Here is a 21,710-nt window from a genome sequence, read left to right on the forward strand (position 1 = left end):
ATTCGGCCTTGTACGTCAATGCACTCCTTTTCACGTGCGATTCCATTCTTTGTGCAAGTTATTAGTAACTTTAATAAAGAGAAAATATAATAACAGTCATGTTATGGTATGGAAATATTATTGTTCCCCCAAGTTTTCTATTGACTTGCATATGTAGGCCTGCAATGTGTCTATACTAAATATCGTTTGTCTTGTAAATGAGTCAAGAAGAGCAACGTGAATCCTTCACTTTGTAGCCTTGTACTAGCCAATCAATGGTGACTTGTCAGCATGTTTGAGGTAAGGGCTTATAGTTACCAGATTATTGCCCAAAAAGTGATTTTCCTATAGTTGTGTGCCCACGGTGCCCAGACCAGGGAGCGGCAAGTTGATGACATCATCACTCCTTCATCTACATTTGCATACTGTCGGGGCTACTTGGTTGTATTTAAAGTAGCTTAGTGTAAACATGTGAAACTCTCATATTTCATGAATGTTTAATGTATGTCCAACTTTGATGTTACTGCCACGATTAAGTTTGTTAAATGCACTTCAAAGGGGGCTCATGCACGTACAGGGACTTTATATTATACGCAATCTTATAAGGAACGTCCGGACAGACGGGAGATCAGACGTACGAGTATTTTCGATATTCTGTGAAACCGATTTAAGTCGGGTGTATTCCAGTATTCAAATATTCCCGTGCAGCAATGGTAGAGAAACCAGGGTTAGGAACTCAATTTGTTAAAATGGGCACCATGCCCCACCCAGGGGGCCCCCAGGGGGGCCCAAACCCCCCAAAATTAAGGAATCTGTAAAAATCTTCTTCTCTAGAACCAGAAGTGATAGAGCTAAGTTAATACTATGAGTTAGTACATTGATGACTGTAGTTTCAAGTTTGTTCATGGCAGAATCAGGGGTGCCCCCCTTGGGACCCAGGGGAGGGGGGTGGGGAAGGGTTCTAATGGGGCCTATTAAATTGTACATTTTCATCTTCTTCTTGAGAACTCCATGACCCATTTTCACCAAACTTGGCAGGTAGCATCCCTAGGGGGTTAGGAACTCCATTTGTTAAAATGGGCACCATGACCCACCCAGGGGGCCCCCAGGGGGCCCAAACCCCCCAAAATTAAGGAATCCGCAAAAATCTTCTTCTCTAGAACCAGAAGTGATAGAGCTAGGTTAATACTATGAGTTAGCACATTGATGACTGTAGTTTCAAGTTTGTTCATGGCAGAATCAGGGGTGCCCCCCTTGGGACCCAGGGGGGGGGGGGGGGGGGGTGAGGAGGGGTCCTAATGGGGCCTAAATTGTACATTTTTATCTTCTTCTTGAGAACCCCCTGACCCATTTTCACCAAACTTGGCAGGTAGCATCCCTAGGGGGTTAGGATCTCAATTTGTTAAAATGGGCACCATGCCCCGCCCAGGGGGCCCCCAGGGGGCCCAAACCCCCCAAATGAAGGAATCTTTAAGAATCTTCTCTAGAATCAGAAGTTATAGAGCTGAGATAATACTATGAGTGAGTACATTAATGACTGTAGTTTCAAGTTTGTTCATAGGAGATCCAGGGGTGCCCCTCTTGGGGGTAGGGGGGGGGGGTGGTTGGAAGGGTCCAAATGGGGGCCTGAATTGTACATTTTCATCTTCTTCCTGAAAACCTCATGATGGATTTTTGTCAAACTTGGCAGGTAGCATCCCTAGGTGGTCAGGATCTCAATTTATCAAACTGGGCACCATGCCCCACCCAGAGGGCCCCAGGGGGCCCCAATTCCCCCAAATTAAGGAATCTTGAAAAAATTGGGCCCTTATTGTACATTTTCATCTTCCACTTGAGAATGCCTCGTCAAATTTTGGTAGAGCTGTGAATAATTTAGATTAGTGACTGCGTAAAAGGTGAACTTGCGATACTCAGGTGAGCGCTAGACCCGCGGGTCTCTTGTTCATTTGAGTTTGTCATTATTGATTTTTTATGATAAGAACGATGCCACAAGGCATTGTTTCTTAAAAATGCTTCAACTGCTCCTTCAGGTCCAAAATCTACATCAATATATATAATTTTCCTGATCTCCTCAACATTTTCCAAAAATAAAGCATACACCTTTTATGCATTGAGTCCTCCTTTTTGTGGATAATTACAGGCCAAAACCCAAAATTAGTGCTTGAAAATTATTCTTAAGAGTGAGTTACGGATAGAAAGAACCTCTGTAAAAAAATGAATCTGTATAATCAATGTTAAGTATTGTTAATAACACAAAATATGAACAATATTTCTATGATAACATGTTTCCAGACTAAACCGTCCGAATTTATGCTTTAATGAGAAAAATACTGATATCTCTTTATATGTTTGCTTTGATTGCAAAAACTGTATATGGTAGGATGTCTTGTGATACAACAGCTGGGGGGGCATTTCATGAAGTAGTTTGGTCAGATATTTTTCTGACAAACTGTTACAAACTACAGAAATCCTTGCATCTGATTGGCAGAGAGCAAATTTGTCCGACAACTTGTCGGACAAAATGCTTCATGAAATGCCCCCAGACCTACACATATTATGCATAAAATGTGATATCCTGAACATTTTTTTCAAGTCACTCTCCCAAAAGTGTATATATAGGACTTTAAGTTTTTCTTGTGTTTGTTCCTGGCAGATTACTAGTACACAAATGCTCCAATCCATGATGACCTAACGGAAATTAAGGAAATCAAAATGAATATACTGAAAACCAAAACTACAGATACTAATAACTTACTTCATTCTTCTCTCCCCACCCCACCCCTTCTTTTTGGTTTCTTGATATACTAGTAGATCTAGCTGACTTTGATAATTGTCATTATGTAACATCATCTTCAATTGACAATGCGATAAAACTTAACAATCATTTCATTATGCTGCTGGACTAATAGGGTTAGTTGAACTATATTGTTTTTAATGTACTATACTTTTTCCTCCTAACAATCACATGTATTTTGGGTGGAATGTATTTTGACATAAAGCATCATAGAATCAACCGCCTTTGGGGTCGGGAATTTTGTCATATTATATTGTGATTTAGATTCTGCTCTATGCCAATTTTGTTTTATTTCTATCAACTTTTTAAACTTCCCCATAGACTTTGTTCACCAGCCAACTACATCCCACCCTCTTTGGATAATGTGAACCAATCAAACATTGCTTTTACTTTTTAATAACATGTCTATACATAGCTATCAGAACAAAAATATTCAAGCCGCTTTAAGTCTTTATGAGTGAAATTACAAATATCAATATATTTTTAAAAATATTCAAATTGTCTAAATTCAACTTCATCAATGAAAACAAACTTTTAACCTTTTTAAACATTTGAATAACCCCCATAAGAAATAAGAAACACATAGAGAGGGGAAGTGCGGACTATAAAAATTGCTTACGGGAACCAGGTAATCCCTGCGCTAAACCTATGGAATTCACACAATCTTGGAGGAAACGGGTTAAATTTGTTAGGAAATAGGGCAATACCCAAAACCTTAAGTTCTCAATGGAATATGCAGCTCTTCTACTGGTAAACTAGTAGTTCTGGGAGAGAAAATGAGCTGTGACATAGTCCTACACCTGGCTCAGTCATTGCCCAAGATTTAAAGTATCTGAGCCAGAGTCACATGTCACTCTTTGCCATTTCTCTACAGGAGGTAGACAGTACTAAAAAGATCCTTTACCAGAAATTATATCAAATTATTTAATGAAAAGGTGCTTAAGAAAACTGGACTATTCCAACACACCTCCTTCAGGTCTGCAACACAGACTAACCACCTGTTACCAGAGGAAAACCAGTATTACTGTAAACATGCACATAATATGTCGTATTATGGGTCTGAATTTTAAGACTAGCAACCATGTACATTGCATTGCATTGTACAGAAACCTGGCGAATGCCCTGTGTATAGTCTTTGAATTCAGACATTATTGTTATGTACAAATTAAGGGCATTTTCTCATTTTTTCTGTTAGCGGATTTCTTGGAGCACCCCCTAATTTTGATCCTCATATATATACAAATGTCTGAGGAAAAAATGACACTTTTGTCCGGCGTGTCACGATTATCAGTATATTTGTCACTAAGCCACCCCACTATTATAAAAGGGTCAAAAGTCAAGTAAAAATCATCAGTTCCCCAAATACTTGCACTCTGACATTTTAATCATTCATCCAATTGAACCTAGTTCTAGGAAAGTGAACATTCAGCACATTTGTGTCAAACCTGTCATTTTAATATTTTGCCACTTGTGTGAAACTGTCATCACACATTGTCAAGACATTGTACTATAGACCTATTAGGAGAACCATGCATTATGGCGGAGGCATATCAGTAGCCGTAGCGATATATCTAGTTTATACAATATATTTGCCTGTGCATGTGTGGGTGTGTGTGTGTGCTATAACCATTCATTATAGTACTTATAGATATTTCGTATTTATATTAATCAAGACACCGTCTTTGCAATGCCTTTGTCAGTTTTTTATATATTATACAGTATATCTAAAAAAAAATTACAATCGGATTTTGCGTTGATAACACCCAATATGATCAAACCGTCTAAATGCTACTTCAGGGTCTTAAAACATCTTAGATATATTTTGCAGAAAACCCCATTCAATTTGGTTAAGCGGTTACAAGGAAATGTGGATTGTTGTAAAGCATGTCATGAGTCTGATTCTTCCCAGTTTAGCACTTGGATGCTCTTGGAACTGCATGTGTAAACACCATAGACAGAGCTTGGAGGGAAAGGATTCCCGACATGCTGTTCAAAAACCCTCATTTCTCTTTTACCACTGAAGCAAATTGAATGGGGTTTTCTGTAAGATGTGGGCAATGAGTTATAGTTTCATACCCTGAAATTGTGTTTGAATTGATTCACTATTTTTAAAGTTATCATTGTGGAGAGTACTGTTATAAAATATGGGGGGACATACGGTATATTATAATTGTATGTACAATGTATTGGGTTTTTTTCTTCTTCTTCTTTTTTATGCCAGTGGAGGGCGAATTCCTGTATAACATGTATTCATTTAAACAGACAATAAAGTAGGCCTACCTTGTCTCTTGTATACAATATGTGGTATCTTTTCTATTAAGTAGCTGATCCTCAGACAGGTTCCTACAGATAAGGAATAAAGATTGTCTGTGTCTTAATGATCTGCACTTGATTAATTTTTTTTTTGTGTGTGTGTTTTAACCTTTTTAGGGAGGAGGTAAACATATACCAGTTTGGGGGACCCTTTGGCACATGAGCAGAAAAAGGGTCACTTGTACCAACACATCATGTACATGTACTAGATTTTTTTTTTTAACTTAATGAGTATGATGTAATGATTGAAAAATTCAAGTAGTCCTTATATGGTGCTTGCTGGCACAGCCATCTGACATTTAAAGTTGTATATTGGCAATATTAACAGAAAAAATGATTGTTGATACATTCAGTGCAAAATCACAAAATAATGCTTCCCCAAGTGTAAATTTATCGACCATGTCCTTTGTCCTTTGTTTGAACATGAGTGATGAATTCCATAGATTGTTACATCAGGCAAGCCTACAGTGTCTGCATAATTTCGCTTTTCAAACGAGTGATGAGCCTAACCAACTGAGAAAAAGAGAGGTCACTTGTACGCATGTGCACCATGAGTAATGGTAACTCCCAACTGACTTTATTGCTTGTAAATTTGCATGACTCACATAGTGAGCTGTAGGTAGCCACCATTAAAAGACAAAGCATAACAAAACAAAAAACAGAAAACAAATGACAACTACAAACAAAACCAGACCAAACTTTAAAAAAAATGTTTGATTTGATTGCCAACAGGAAACTGGGATGAATATCAGAGACAAAGTTTTGCCAGAATGATTAATTGTAATGATGAATGTTGACAGAAATATTGCAGCCAAAATAATGAATGCAGGCAACATAAATTCTTTCCAGAGTGGTGATGTTTCTAGATGCAAACTTTGGTGATCACATAATTGTCTTCTTTATCAATTTGCAATGTTCTTCATTTTCCAGGGGCAGATTAGCCAGCCAAATTTCTCTCTCTCTCCCTCTCTGTCTATCTGTCTCTCTCTCTCTGTGTCTTCAAGCCTTACAGAGCTCTTTTTAAAGTTCACAAAGGTTTATTTCTAGGTTCACAAGCTCAGTCCATTTAATGACTACCAGTAAATATCAAGTCTTCCTGTTTATGGTTATTGATATGACTTATGTGTCTGATCTCACCACAGGCGGCCACGTTCTACTGTGTTCGAATGGGCTTCCAGCCCTATGCTTACAGAGGCTTGCAGACTGGGAGTAGGGAAGTCTGCACTCATGTTGTGCGTCAAGGAAAGGTACAGATGCACCTGATTTTTGCTCCCAAGCCACTTTGCATGGATGCAAATCTATGGATTAAAAAAATAATAATAATAAAAGTTGCTTTGTTCCACCCATTACCACTGGATCCCTCATTTTGATAAAGAGGCCATGAGGCTTGCTTCAGTGAAAAACATGCAATTCATCATCCATAGAGCCTTTTGAAATTACTTTATGTGACAGTTAGGTTAATGGAGAGACATTTGATTGCCTTCAGACATTTCGTTTTTCATTTGCTTCTATATCTTTAAGCACGACTTGATGCTGTTGTGATTAAAAGGAAAATGTTTAAAGTGATTAGCTGAAGATTGTCTGATAACTGCAGTTATAAGCACATCGGTTGTATAATGTGCAATAAGAATTAGAAGATCAAGAAAAGTCCTCAAAAGCAGAAATGAAAAGTTTGATGATGGCACATTTACAAAATTACTCTTTTTCTTCCAACACCAGGCCATGTTTGCCTTTCATTCTCCACTCAACCCCTCTGGAGCTGTCTCTGAAGGTAGACACTTAAAGTTGTTGTTTTCATATTGCTCTGTGTGTGGGGGTGTGTGGGTGGGTGTGTTTGATAAAATCTTGGCTACCCAGGGTAGCCTCTTCAGTGTAATCATTGTCTGTGTATTGCCCCCTGCTGTTGTCATTGTCAATAGAGATAGATACAATAGATAGATATACACTGTAGATAGAAAGGTAAATAGAGAGATAAAGAGAGGGATGGGGGGGGGGGGGGGGAGAAAGAAAGAATATGCATATTATATGTCTTGTGCATCAGGCATGAGAGCTCATTGAAAAAAACAACAACAAACAACAAAAAACCCTCATAGTATGGATGTCCTTTATCAAAACACCTGTGGTTTTTAAGTAGATTAAAAACACTAGAGATCACAAAAAAAAAGTTAAAAATCATATCAGCTTATTGTGCTAGTGTTCATTGAACACATGATTTCAGATGCAATGCTCTTGTACAATTTATGTATTACAGTGTATGTAATCATTTGTTTACATCAAGTATTTTTTTCAAACTACAACACCCCAAGATTATTCTGAATGTTTAAGTACACACAAAGCAGTGTACATTTGTATTTAACTTGTTTGTATCAGTGTGTACCTATGTCAGTGATAAATACGTCTGTTGAGAATGAGAAGGGCGTTAAGTGGTCGTGAACACTATGGGTTTAGTTGCAACTTAACGCCCTTATCATTCTCAGCCGACGAATATCATTTTCTTTATCAAAGTTCAATAGACATATGACAAACAAAGGTTTATACTACAAAAGTATGTTAAACATCCTGTTTGGATCATACTAATTTCGTGGACATTTGCTTTATTTTACAATTACCAAGCCAATACACCAATAGGAATTTGAATTACCTCAAAATGACTTAGATTTTAAAAAAAAAAATGAAAAAGAGAAAAACATAATTATCTAATCAAACATCCATTTATGTGCTTTTACATGAAAAGTACCTGTGATTTAAAAAAAAACAAACAAACAAAAATCAAATGCATTTGGAAGAAAATAAATTGTGCTTTATGCCTCTCTTTGTACCCCCTCCATCCCTCCTTTGTGTATCATCCAATACTGAAAAATATTGATAGTCTGTTGTGGCTTTTTTTCTTCCACCAGAGATGGGTCGTCATCTACAGGTCCATGGGGATGGTGTGAAGGATATTGCCTTTGAAGTGGAAAATCTGGCTGCCATTGTCGAAGTATGTGGACTTTTGTTGTTTTCTCATGTCTTTATTTTTTCATGACAATGTGGCTTGATTTACCATATTAGATTTTGTGTTTTATGCTTTGTTAGGTTGACTTGATTAGGCACTTTAGGTTGATTCTGTCTCTGTGGGGTAAAGGAAATACACAGCATGATTACCAGCATTGCACACTAGTATCCTATTACCATACATGTTGAAGCAACTGATTTGTTTAAGTCAGGAGAGGGGATAAATAAATTTACTGCTTTGATAAGTTTGCAGTACCAGATAGTGTACATAGAATCACCATCAGAAGATCAAAAGCACAGCAGAAAAGCTGGAGTTGAAAGTTGTCAGCTAGCAAGTGTTTGTGTGTATAGTTTTCATACCATTTTGATGCACTGTGTAAAATGTCCTATCAAACTTACACTTTAACTTTGGTGTACTGTATGATAGTGTATGTTCATGTGTGGGAGTGTTTGGGTACATTTGGTTAAAGCATCTCATCACAAAAGGAATCGTCTCTTCTTGTCAATTTTTTTTTTACACAGATTTATTGCAATTGCCCTCAAATCTTTCATTCAGTGTCTAAGTATGTTACCCTTTATACACCATGGTCTGCCACTTGTTAATATCAAAGCTCTTGAAGCAGTACAGTGTATTTACTACAGTGTTTAGGTAATTTTGGAAGCAGCTGCATTTATTGCTTAATCAAAGTACTTCTTTCCATCACACAAATGTGTATGATCAATCATATTGATGGCACAGAAGGGGGATATAAATTATGTATCAGAATTACTGGTACCTTTCTGTCATACAGTTTGTAAATATGTAATTCTTAGTACCGATCGCATGGCAGTGAATGATACATGTACAATTGTATGTACTATGCACACCAAAAATCATGCGGTTTGCATATGATTGTGAACAAATATCAACAACTGGCAAACAAACATTGACACACACACATACACACATATTAGCTCACATGTATGCAAATGTGCATATCTATGGCAAGAATTCATTAAGCTATCTTAAATACCATAAGGTTCTAACCTGTTGTAAGTTAACAGAGGTTACTTACAGTTGTACACTGTAATTGCAGTGGATGAATTTTTATGTGTACACTTCACTTCTCTGACTGCCGTGAATTTTTAGTCTGCAACATCTGAACTCTTTCTCAAGACTGGTGCTATCTTACAGCTGTCAGTGAATATCTAACAATACAAGCCTTTATTTGTCTTCCAAAAAATTTGTGTAGTTATCTTTGGCAGACTGCTGTTGTTTATTTAGCCGTGGAAAGTTTCCTTATGGTCTCTGCTTTCTTTCTTTCTTCACTCCTGGATTTACATTTGTACCTCTGCCATGGAGATTTTGTTTTTCTATTTTCTGCCAATGCTTCTCTGTTTGCATGTAAATCTATTGGCAATTTCATGCAAATTATAATCAGATTTAGTTAACATTCATAGGAGAGGTTGGAAATCTTCCAAGGCACAAGTGTTTAGGTTTTGGCAGTAACCTCTGACCTGGATCGTCGTCTGAATCCAGGAATGTTTTGAAGGATTTTTTTCGTGACATGATAGAGATTTAAACAGCTCTCAAATGTACCTAATCAAAATATGACCAGGATGCTTAATCAGAGAATAGAGGGCAACCTCAATGAGTCTTCATGACACTGCTAACTTTGATGCAGATATTGACAATATGCTTGAGCTCATGGTCCAGAAGAGTTAAATTGTGAGATATGTGAAAAACTTGGCAATAAAGTTGCAGCATAACATTGGGGAGGGGGGGGGGGGCATTGGACAAAGCTGCCTCGAAGGGAGTCTGTTCTCTTGAAGCACTGTCAGCTGTGGCATTGTGACAGTGAGTCTAAACTGTGTTCACCTGTCTGCTTCCCATGTAGAAAGCCAAGGAGAGGGGTGCAAAGGTACTCAAGGAACCCTGGGAGGAGGAAGATGAGACAGGAGCAGTCTTGTATGCCCAGATCAACACGGTGAGATGTATTCAAATTAATGAAATTATTGCATTGAGTTGTTTTTGAATTGTTACTGATTGACAAAGTGCCATTACATTGATGTGAAAAAATAATCTAAAAAAATAGCACTGAAGTAATCAGTGTTTTAATTGTAGCCATGGTGAAAAAACATAGACTTACATACTCAGACTTCATTCAAACCAACAACCTCTTCCTACTCGATGGACAGGTGTCTTATCCACTGGACGAGCAAGCTTCTCCCTGACAGCCAGTGCTGGTTCTAATCTTTATACCACGCAGTGGTTACTCACTAATTATTCAAATCAAAGAATGCCTGTGAGCTTTGCAGTCGCGTACTGTGACTACCTTCTCTCTGTTAAAGGTTTTAAAGTGCCAGTGCAATTGAGATGGATACCAATTCATTTATTTTTTATGTTAATCTATTTTGTTAGCTGTGTCTTAAATATTGAAATGACATGATTTGGTGAGATTATTCCAAGGCTTGTACAGTGAGGGTCAGCTATTTGGAATTTTACACCGTAGTCTACTATTTTCCGTGGGGTATGATATCTTTCCTTATGTACATCCTGATAAGTAGTGAGTTGAAATCAACTTACCCACATCAAAACAAATGAATTCACAAGTAAGGAGTTTTGTTATTGATATCAAATATTTTCTCAGGGGAGAATATGGATATTTTGTTTGGTGTTGAGTGTCTTCAAGTGTCGAGCCACTGGGAGGCCATTGTCCTACTATATGATGCCTTTAATACATCCATCCTATTTCATGTCTATGTTTGCATCTCATTTTGGTGAATGTGACTGACTTTGCCATTCCCCCCCCCCCCCCCAAATTTATATCTTATCCCGACAGTATGGGGAGACAGTGCACACTTTCATAGAGAGAAAGGGTTTCAATGGCCTCTTTCTGCCTGGTTACAAGCAGCCTCTATACCAAGACCCTCTGCTAAAAACACTGTGAGTATCTGTCACTCTGTTTTGTTTTTTGGATACATTTCTAGATATGAAAAGTTTTAATGCAAAACAAGCTAACTCCATTCTTGTTAGGTTGAGATATCTGTGATTTAAGCTGCTAAAACACAAAGAAAATAATCAAATAATATGGGATATTTTTAATCATAACTTGTAGAATATTCCTTGTTACACTGTATGTTACAAGTGAGGTTTCATTGGAACAGTTCTATTTTGTTCTATCTGAAGATGGACACACTTTGAAATGTTTGAAAATGGCGCTTAGCCCATTTTACCATGAAACTCTTCATATGTATCAGATCCTAATGACAGGCATCAGAACCAAAAGTGTCTGAGAATTTGTGTGCATACATGTGTATTTGTGTGTGTGTATTGTGTGTATGAGAGTGTGAGTGTATCTGTGGATCATCATGTGGCGTGGGCTGCTGATGCATACATTGTATTTTGGTTAAGCTCTGCAAACATTTTGTAAAGGTCCCGTCACGCTAGAGCGAATGCCCAATGAATGCCCAAAGAATTCAGAAAATATGAAGATACTTTTCACATCCGTTGCTAATACTAGAATAGTTTGTAACATGTTTAACATTCTTTGTATTCATTAGCTATTTATAGGGATTCACGGAGATACAGTGGAGATTTTGGACTTGTTCAAAATTAAAAATTGGCTCCTTCGTATCTGTGCAAATCCCTATGAATAGCGAACGAATATAAAGAACATAAAACTTGCTAAGAACTATTCTAGTATTAATATTCATGAAATTCCTGACATTCTAATATTAGCAATGGATGCAATATATCCTCAAATTTTTTAATTCGTTTTTGCATTCGTTTGGCATTCACACCTGTATGACAGGGCCTTAAACAGCAAGGACATGTGGGAAAATGCATACCTCTATGAATATTGTTGAATTATAATTACTACTTGAGAATAGCAAGTAGCCTACGTGTAGGTTGTCATGCATATCATAACGGGGGGGGGGGGGGGGGGGGGGGGGAGAGACACACCTACACACACACAAACAAACACACACTCACACACAGTATGCACAGACACAAAGCAGTAAATGTATTGCTTGGATGACTTGGAATTCCCTACTCTTACTTCAATGTCTTCTGCCATTGCTGTTTGTGAAAGTGACTGGTACATACCAGTATTTTTTTTCTTTCAGAATGGATAGAATGCTGGTATATGCAGGATTATTGTCAATACAGTGACCCACCTTACATATATGTAAGGGGAACAGGGTAACCTGCGTATGACATATAATCAATCTCTCTGCGATATTCATGACAAGACATGTGAAATTAAGCAGCTGTACAGTTGAAATAGTTTCATTGTGTATTGCCATTTCATGCATCTTTTCATTACTACTATCATTTTGCTGGCAGTCTGTGATAGTTTTATCAGGGAGGTGGTTCTCTTCCCACCCCCCTAGTTTTATAGCCCTCTTTGTCTCATGACCACAACTATGTTGGGGCTTTGGTAGAAAATTTTTGGGCTTACCAAGTATGTAGAAAATCTTAGGTCTTTTGCACACTCAAAAGAAAACAATCACACACACACACACAAAAAAGCCCTACCTCAACAACTGCTGAATAGTGTTTGCTCGAGCATGAAACTGTGCAAAGGATTTGACTTCTCGTAATGTTTGGAATGTGCATATCAATATTCATGATATCCTCAAGGTATTTTCAGCAGGGGCATGAATGAAAATTGACTCTTGTAGTTGGACCAGAGAGGTGTTAGAAAAGGAGAGACAACTCTTTGTAATGATGGCCGGCCCCCTTGTGATCTCAGCCGCAATGCGCGTGTTCGTTACAAAAACTGGCACACACGTCACTCATGATGCAATCTATAGGGCTGTGTTGTTAAATTTCAATAAATCGCTTTATTTTATTTCATATGAATTGATTATGTGAGTTTATGCATAAAATTAGAATTTGGCTGGAAATCATTAAATAAAGCCCCCAAACTTCAAATTTTTTTGCTTGAGGACTGTTTGGTGAATTCTGATTTAATTTAGGTCAAAAAAATTGGTATCAATTTTGATTTCTTATGTATTTTATTGTTTTTATAATTTCTTATGTATTTTGTTGTTTTTTTATTTTATGTTTTTTATTGTTTTTTCAATGGGAATCATTGGCAACACTATTTCAATCATAAGAAACATAAAATCAATTGTTTTTAATCACTAAAAGTAAAAATGATACAATTACGAATTTCAGATGGAAACCTGATTTGCATTGGTTTTGTACACAAAATCACGTTTTTGAGCAATTTTCAGTCTGACATGCACTTACATAATGTTGCGTAACTTCGAAATCGTGTACCTGGATGTCGCAAATTTGGTCTTAAAAGTTGCGCAAGGCTTCAAGGTAAATAGTCATGAATTGCCATGTGGATGCGTTCTCGCTTTGCGGAGATGTCGCGCGAAGTGTCAAGGGGGGCCATTATGGCCTCCTCCCCCCCGGTAAGTTAGGGTTAAGCAATAAGTGTTACATAGCCACATGACCAAAACAGCCCCATTTTGGTAAATAGTAAATTAAATACCTTGGTAGATAGCTTTAGGATATTGAAATAGTCACAACTTTATCATATTTTCCTTCAATTTTGCTCAAACTGCTATTGATCTCATGCATCAGAATCACAACATTCATGTAAGGAATGGCTTTTACCAGGTACGGGCGTTTGGACTGTAAACATATATGATTTCCATGTACAATCAGAAGAAACAAAATGAATGTAAAGTAATTTGATTTGATGAAAAACAAAGTCTATTGAAACTGTTCAGTGTAAAAGATATTAGTTCCCTGGTACATAGAAGCATATGAGTTGTTATTACTTTACTACTCATACATACTTACAGAATATGAATATATACACAAATCATATATTGTATGAACTAAACATGCATAAAGAAGTAAGTGCAGATTGAAGAAGAAGAAGAAAAACAGTGACAGAAAGGGGATTAAGCTTGTTAAAGGCGATGCATGAGTACAAAAATTTCCTTGTGGTAGGCTCTCCCTGGAATGCATGAATGATCTGCACACAGCATAGGAGCCAGTGGAAACCATGGAAGCCATCTCCTACATTGTACTGTATACAACAACATTATCTAGCAAGGGCAGTTTGTGGTCAGTGAAGTGGCTTGATAACAGGGAGGTGGGAACAGCACCTCCCTGCTTGATAATCACAGCAGGTGACTGCTGTATGACCCTGAGTGCCATGTCACACATGACTGCAAACTGTTCATTTTCTCAACATAGGTGCATAGATAGATTCAAGCATCATAATATTCAAAAGAGTATTTTATGAGCGAACTCTCCACCACGTAATGGCTTTTATAGCATACTGTCAGCGAGACATCACAAATGTGCTGGTATCATTTTTTTTCCCCTTTCTAAACTGCCTTTGTGCAATCATGGTCTGATGTTTAATACCAGTGTAAAGTCTAAACATACATGTATAGTTTTTGTTTTTTGATGCAAAGTCAACTAATCTGGAATAAGTATGCACCCCCTTATGCATTACAAAAGTAGTCATAAATGCTTTGAATGGACCTTACCAAGGATATAAATCCATGAACCGTGTATTCTTATCCACTGTTCTTAACGTTCAGTATCACAAATGCAAATATGTAGGTGTGGGCCTTTGGACTTGAAAATATCCTGTCTGTCTATCAACTCATGGGAAGAAAGAAATGATAATTTATTGCCAATTGATGCAATCAGGAATGAAGTGAGACCACTGAAACTGCAGGGCGATAGTGATGTAGTCCTTCATTATGTAGACATTCATTCAGCATTGTTGTTTTCACATTTTACGAACACATAATCTGTCACAGTTTTTACACCACACACACATTTAGATTGTTACATGAATCAGACAAACTGAAATCTTCAAACATGGCCACGCAAACGAAAATAGACACCACTTGACAATGATTATGTGCAGCTGTGGGAAGATATATGCCTTTAACAAAAACAAAAGCTGTTAAACAAATGTACCAGGTAACTGAGGTTAAAGGCATAATTTACCATTTGCAGATGAAACAAAAACCCAGCATTAGTGCTTTAGAATAGTTCTAAAATGTGAGTTATGGATAGAAACAACCACTGTAAAAATTTGAATCCGTATAATCGATGTTAAATATTGTTAAATACACAGAATGTGAACAATAATTATAATAAAAGTGTTTCCAGACAAAACTGTCTACAGTTACGGTTTATTGAGAAAAATGATATCTCCGTATATTTTAGGCTTAAATTGCAAAATTTTATTAGGGATGTTTTGTGATACAACAGACCTACACATAGATGCATCAAATGTAATATCTTGAAAATTTTTTAAATCACTGCTCTCAAAGGTAAACAGAACCTTTAAGGTAACATCGGAATGTCACTCAGTGAATGGCAGTACCAAGCAGGATGATGGTCACACTGGCAATTTCATGCAGAACTTTACTGCTCGAGCATTTCAGCCAGAGACAACACGCGTGGCAGTGATAGAGGGAGACGGGAATATTGGAATAGAATGGTGATATGTTGACATATTTGCAGAGGGAAGCTGTAGTACTTTTTGAGTGCCAGGTCAAAGGTCAGCCTGTAGTGATGGGTTTATCACTAGTCTCTGTCACTCTCTTTCAGTCCTGCCTCTAACATCGAATGCATCGATCACATCGTTGGCAACCAGCCTGACCTGGAGATGGACAATGTCGTTGACTGGTAAGCTGCCAAACCACAAAAAAAAATACATGAATGAATAAAATAAGTAATTAGATGGATAGATAGATAGATAGACATATAGATAGATTGATAGATAGATAAACAGATAAATAGATAAATTAATGAATGAATGAATAAGTAAATAGATACACTGTAAAAAGTAGAATAAATAGATAAGATGGATAAAGAAATGAATAAATAAACAAACAAATGAATAAATGAATAGATAAATAGATAGATAAGTAAATGAATTCAATCATGAAATGATGAAAAAACTGCCAAAGTCAAGCAAATATGTGGTGCTATGGTGTGAAAAAAAAAAACTTCTTCCATTGTAGGATTTTCATTATGATTGTACTTGTACTGTTTTGCAAAATTTTTTGATGGTGCGGTGCACATAATAAATACACTAGTAATCATCGTGTTAACCTGGGGTATTGTAGGATTGCCTTCTGATTGGAAGCCTGTGTTGTAGCAACAACCTCCCAGAGGAACAAGAAGACTTCAAAATTCTTTCCCTCGGTCAGAATAATTGATCTCATGTATTCCGTTGCATGTTTTCTTTGGTGGGAGTACTGTGGTTTAGTGGACAAGGCTCTAGATTTAACATACAGCAGGTGTGAGTTCAAATCAAACCTGGTGCTAGCATTCTTGGACAAAGCTTTATTTACCCACTATGATGCTCTTCACACAGATATCAAACGTGACTGACAATGCTTGTGCCATAAAAATTTCAGAGCCATCTTGAAGAGCATCACTAACAGTGAATACACTTTTAAGGACAAGTGAGATAATACTATCAGAATTATTTTTCACACAATGTCTCCAACCTCTTTCAGGTATGTGCAGAACCTGATGTTCCATCGATTTTGGTCCGTGGACGATTCCCAGATCCACACATCGTACAGTGCCCTCAGATCAGTCGTCGTCACAAACTTTGAAGAGACCATCAAGTTGCCGATCAACGAACCAGCCAATGGCAAACGGAAGAGCCAGATACAGGTAAAATTCTTGCCAGCCACTCTTTTCTGCTCTCAAGTTTGTCCTTATACCTCACTCTCTGCAGTTTTTCATTGTTACATAATGTGATCATTTACCCTAACCCCTTTCCCGTGACATAACAAGGATAGTGATCTTAAAAACAGTCAGTGGTATGACTGCCTCAAACACAAAAAGATCCTGCGTCAAATCTCAGTCGGACAAGCTGACATAAATATTTCAGTTTGGTTTTATTTTTTAACTCTGCCGCATCTCCTGAATTTGGAGGATCCACCATATGCCATATGTACAGAGTAGGTTTGACCAATTTTTGCAAGGTTGATTTTACTTGCATACAAATGTTCATGTGTGATGAAATGAATCTTGGTTGCCCTACCAGGAATACGTGGATTATTACGGCACCGCTGGAGTGCAGCACATTGCCCTACACACATCAGACATCATCAATGCCATCAAGGCGCTGAAGGAGCGTGGGATGCAGTTCCTCACCATCCCCAACACCTACTACACCAACCTGAGGGAACGGCTCAAGTCCTCCAAGGTCCAAGTTACCGAAAGCCTGGATGTGGTGAGTTGCTCACAGCTCTAGGGGGTTTCTCTTTAAATAGCATACACAGCAGTGGATCTGACCAGTGCTTTGCATACCATGCTGTATACACCACGCTGTGTATACCATACACTTGTACTTTCTACACCATGCTGTGTACACCATGCTGGTTACACCATGCTGTGTACACCATGCTGTGTACACCATGCTACGTACACCATGCTGTGTATACCATGCTATGTACACCACTCTGTTTACACCATGCTTTGTACACCTTGCTATGTACACCATGCTGTGTTACACCATGCTGTGTTACACCATGCTGTGTTCACCATGCTGCTTGTACTACTGGTAATTATAAATTGCTCTATGCCATGGATACCAATGTACATGTGCTGCAAGTACCACATTTAAAAACAAAGGCTGGTGAGTGAATGCAGTTTCTTATTTTATGGACACATGGTGTAGGATACATTGTTATAGGAACTCTGCTCATCTTTATCAGTGCCTATTTTAAAAAAGAAACAATGTTCAAATTTCAGGGGATTTGTGTTTGTTTTTTGAGGTTTTGACAATATCATTATGGTAAGCAGTGATCAGTGATAAAGAAACGTGCTGTTTAAACATCAGTATATTACCTTTTATTATTCTTGAAATCATTATTATCATCGTCGTCATTATAAACTCTTGATTGTCTCCCACACACACACATACACACAGCTGCAAAAGCTGCACATTCTGGTGGACTATGATGACAATGGCTACCTGCTCCAGATCTTCACCAAACCTGTCCAGGATCGTCCCACTGTCTTCCTGGAAGTGATCCAGCGCAAGAACCATCAGGTAATAATGAGCCCTGTCTTCTATACCCACTGATCTCTGTGGGAGGTATCTGGATATCTCGTAGGCCCATTCATGCTGTACAAACACAAGTGAAGCTGCCATGCCACCATGTCACCAGGCACACTCTGTTGGGATTTGCACACATTTTCAAACAGAGACTGTGACCAAGATCATGTGATGTCGTGAGCTCCATACACGTATGTATGGATGATGTTCGTGGTAAGATGGTGGCGCAGTGGCTTCAAAGCGATTGGCTAATGAGATATCTTGATACCTCCTGTAGAAATCAGTAGTCAAACCCCTACGTCTGTGTGCTGAGAGTCAACAATGAATTGACCTCTGATGAGCTCTGCTCTGCAACAGGCTGCAGTGATATTCAAATTAATGATTCATCTGTCCTGTTGTTGTTGTTTTTTTCTAGTGCAACTGAATGACAGATTTATTTACGTCGATGAAGGGTAATTAGTCAGTCAGTTGCAATGATATTGTCTGCAGTGAAAAAAAAAAGAAGGAAATGAAACTTGTCACAACAGATTACGTATGTGTAAAGTGCCATCAAAAGGAATTAGTCATTCCAACTCAACCTAGAAGAAAGGTCTAATATTGACTAATTCGCAGCAGGTAAATGAGAAAATCAAGTGAGATACCACTCCTTGTTCAAAATCACCTTGTAGAGCAAACAGAAATTAATATTATGTTAGACAAACACCAAAGAAACTTAACAAATGTTACAATTTCAATGCATATTCACACAGAATATATGAGATCAATTCTTTTGACTGAGGGAGAAGAATTTTGAAGTATTCTTGTTCCTCTGAGAGGTTGTTGCTACAACACAGGCTTCCAATCATGAAGTAATCCTGCACTTCCCCAGGTTAACATGTTGATTATCATTGCTCCTTAATTATGTGCGACGCACGATCAGAATATTTTGCAAAACAATACAAGCACAACCATGATCGAAATCCTACAATGGAGCAACGTTTTATCACATCAGAGCACCATGTCTTTGCTTGAGTTTGGCAGATTTTTTTATCATTTTATTATTGTATTTATTTCCTCATTTATTTGTTTGGGTAATTTATTCCTTTATCTACATTGTATTTACTTATTTACCTCTTTATCCATCTCTCTCTCTATCTATCTATCTATCTATCTATCTATCTATCTATCTATCTATGTATCTATCTATGTATCTGTCTATCTATATATCTATCTATCCACCTATCTACGTATCTATCTATCTAGTTATATATCTTATTCATTCATGTATTTTTTTGTGGTTTGGCAGCTTACCAGTCAACGACATTGTCCATCTCCATCTGTCATTGTGTTACGGCTGTTTATCTAGGTAGATTTTTCCTTCCTTGAAGGTTGGGGGGAATGCATAAATTCTATAATATTCTGTGTTAATGTTGTTTTATGAATCTGGCTGTGTTTCCAATGCTAGGGATTTGGTGCTGGGAACTTCAAGTCCCTGTTTGAAGCCATCGAGCAAGACCAAGATGAGAGAGGCAACCTGTAGGGAGAAGGGCGCCCCCAACCAGCCGAGGGATGCCAATCTCCAACACCTCTGTCATCACAGCGAGATGGTGGCGTGAGGTGTTGTCACGGCACTACACACAGCATGATATTACTGTGCTCTCCCGTTTCCCCTTCCATTTTGTTCTTCACCTCTTCCCCTCTCACTTTTGGGTGTTTAGCTTCACTAATGGCTGCCACACTCAGATTGGCTGTATCATTGAATCCCATTTAGTGTGTGTGTGTGTGTGTGTGTGTGTGTGTATGTGTGTATATGTGTGTGCCTGTGTGTGGGTGTGTGTGTGCGCAATCATAAGACATGTTTAGCAGCTCTCAATGTGCCTCAATAGGCCAAGTGCATGAAATGCCGCAGAGATTTTAATGGGTATATATTATGGTCATATGTGTACATATTCATGGAAAGAGTTATCAATGTTAACTTTAAAAAGTGTATTTTATTTCCCCCTTATTTTCATGACTAGTTCACTCGAGTGTGGACTTTGCGTCTGATCTCTCCAATTGATCGATAGTTATCTGTCTGAGGGTTCCCAGAACCTGAAGGCTGATGATTGGCAGCTGCTTCATGAAACATAGAATGCATGCATGGTTGTACCAGTTGTAAGTTGTTGCATTCATTATATGCTACTGCTCTCTTTGTTTGAAACTGACTCTCTTTGTGACACATGCAAGTTTTTCAAACTATGTTGAAGACTGGTACAGCAGTACTCATAGTTAGAAACTGGCACCAGTCTACTTGCAGGTAGTTTCTCAAAGAATGACCAGGAATGATTAGTAAGGATTATTCAGAATTCTGGTCAATTTCTCCTGTGTGGTATTCACAATTGATTCACTTCTGTATGGTCTGGGCAAAGAGCAATAAGCATGTACTGATATGTAGAATAATTCCAGTGCCCTCCCATGCCACTCAGTAGGCATTATGTAACAAATTAAGTACTGTACAGATTAAACTGGAACAACATATCATCGTAATTAGCAGACAGCATACGCATGTTATGGTGTTGGTTTCACATGCAAATCAAAATCAAGTAATTACATGTATAATCTTAGAATGAAGAGGTTAGAACATAAAGGTCTTGTTTGATTATGACGTGTAATTTCTTGGTCATTTTGTGCGCCCAATATTTGCTGTGTGTGGAAATGATCTGTCTCCCTCACAGTAGTGTTTGCCACTGAATAGAACAATCTACTAGTACCAGTAATCTCTGCATTGCATCATGTACAAGTTTACAGTTTATGAGTTTTTGCTGTTGTAGTGTTTTGCAATATAATTATTCTCCTTCTTCGGCTTCTTCCACATGTATTCAAAAGTGTTTGAGAACATTTATTGTTCATTCATTTGCTTTCAAAACTGCACATTTGTTAATGTTTTTAGCCCAGTGAACTTAGCCTGTTACTGAAATACAAGAAGAATTGTTATCAGTAGTTCTTTATCTCATTCTAAATCATATATCTTTATTTTATTTTATTTTATTTTATTTTATTTTATTTTGTTTTATTTTATTTTGCATAATTTAATTTTTAAGTTAATGGCTGACTAGCTTGCCTTTTGAGATTCATTGCAGACAAAGCAAAATAAGAGAAAGTTGGTTTTTTTGTGTGCTGTTTATGGACATTTTTTTCCCCCTTGGTAAGGAGATTTCTGTCTTTTGATAAGGCAGCAAGTCCTGTACACATACTTTGTTAGTAATTCTTCAGTTTTCTCCGCATATATTCCAAGTAAAATATCACCTCTTTCTGTAGTTGGCAACTTTAGTGTTGATTTCCCTCAGGCTGAAACAAATAAAGAGGCACACCCCCTTGGTCTGGAATAAACTGTAAAGCTGTGCCCTCAAGTTATTTCCATGTCATGTTTTGTGTAGTGACATTCTGCAATATCAGCTTACTGTCTCAGCAATCTGCTGTGTAACATGTAAGGCATTCAGTCATTCTATCTTTCACATTTCTTTCTTAATGGTTACCCCTTGTTTTCTCTGCTTCTTAAATGTTCTCTTATCAGAGTGTTTGGTTCTATGGTGTCATGTATTCTTTTGGGC

The 21,710-nt window shown here is 37.7% G+C and overlaps 1 protein-coding gene across 1 annotated transcript; it reads left to right on the forward strand.

Moving 5' to 3' along the window:
• The first annotated feature begins 6,165 nt into the window (after nt 1-6,165).
• LOC139718084 (4-hydroxyphenylpyruvate dioxygenase-like) lies at nt 6,166-19,817 on the forward strand. The gene is made up of 10 exons (XM_071629579.1): nt 6,166-6,333; nt 6,806-6,857; nt 7,984-8,066; nt 9,958-10,047; nt 10,903-11,006; nt 15,669-15,746; nt 16,586-16,748; nt 17,125-17,313; nt 18,013-18,135; nt 19,586-19,817. The coding sequence occupies exons 1-10, from the start codon at nt 6,208-6,210 to the stop codon at nt 19,658-19,660; spliced, it is 1,083 nt and encodes a 360-aa protein (XP_071485680.1). The 5' UTR covers nt 6,166-6,207; the 3' UTR covers nt 19,661-19,817.
• Nucleotides 19,818-21,710: the final 1,893 nt, after the last annotated feature.

The sequence above is a fragment of the Diadema antillarum genome, unplaced genomic scaffold (genome assembly GCF_040938485.1).
Source record: "Diadema antillarum isolate AM-2024a unplaced genomic scaffold, OU_Dant_1.0 scf00000008, whole genome shotgun sequence".
Lineage (NCBI taxonomy): Eukaryota > Metazoa > Echinodermata > Echinoidea > Diadematoida > Diadematidae > Diadema > Diadema antillarum.

What these genes read in the sequence shown, in the direction of transcription:
- LOC139718084 (XM_071629579.1), top strand. Translation starts at nt 6,208, where the DNA reads ATGTGTCTGATCTCACCACAGGCGGCCACGTTCTACTGTGTTCGAATG. An exon ending in GACCCTCTGCTAAAAACACT is followed by an intron (nt 11,007 to 15,668) that starts GTGAGTATCTGT and finishes ACTCTCTTTCAG; the next exon opens with TCCTGCCTCTAACATCGAAT. An exon ending in TTACCGAAAGCCTGGATGTG is followed by an intron (nt 17,314 to 18,012) that starts GTGAGTTGCTCA and finishes ACATACACACAG; the next exon opens with CTGCAAAAGCTGCACATTCT.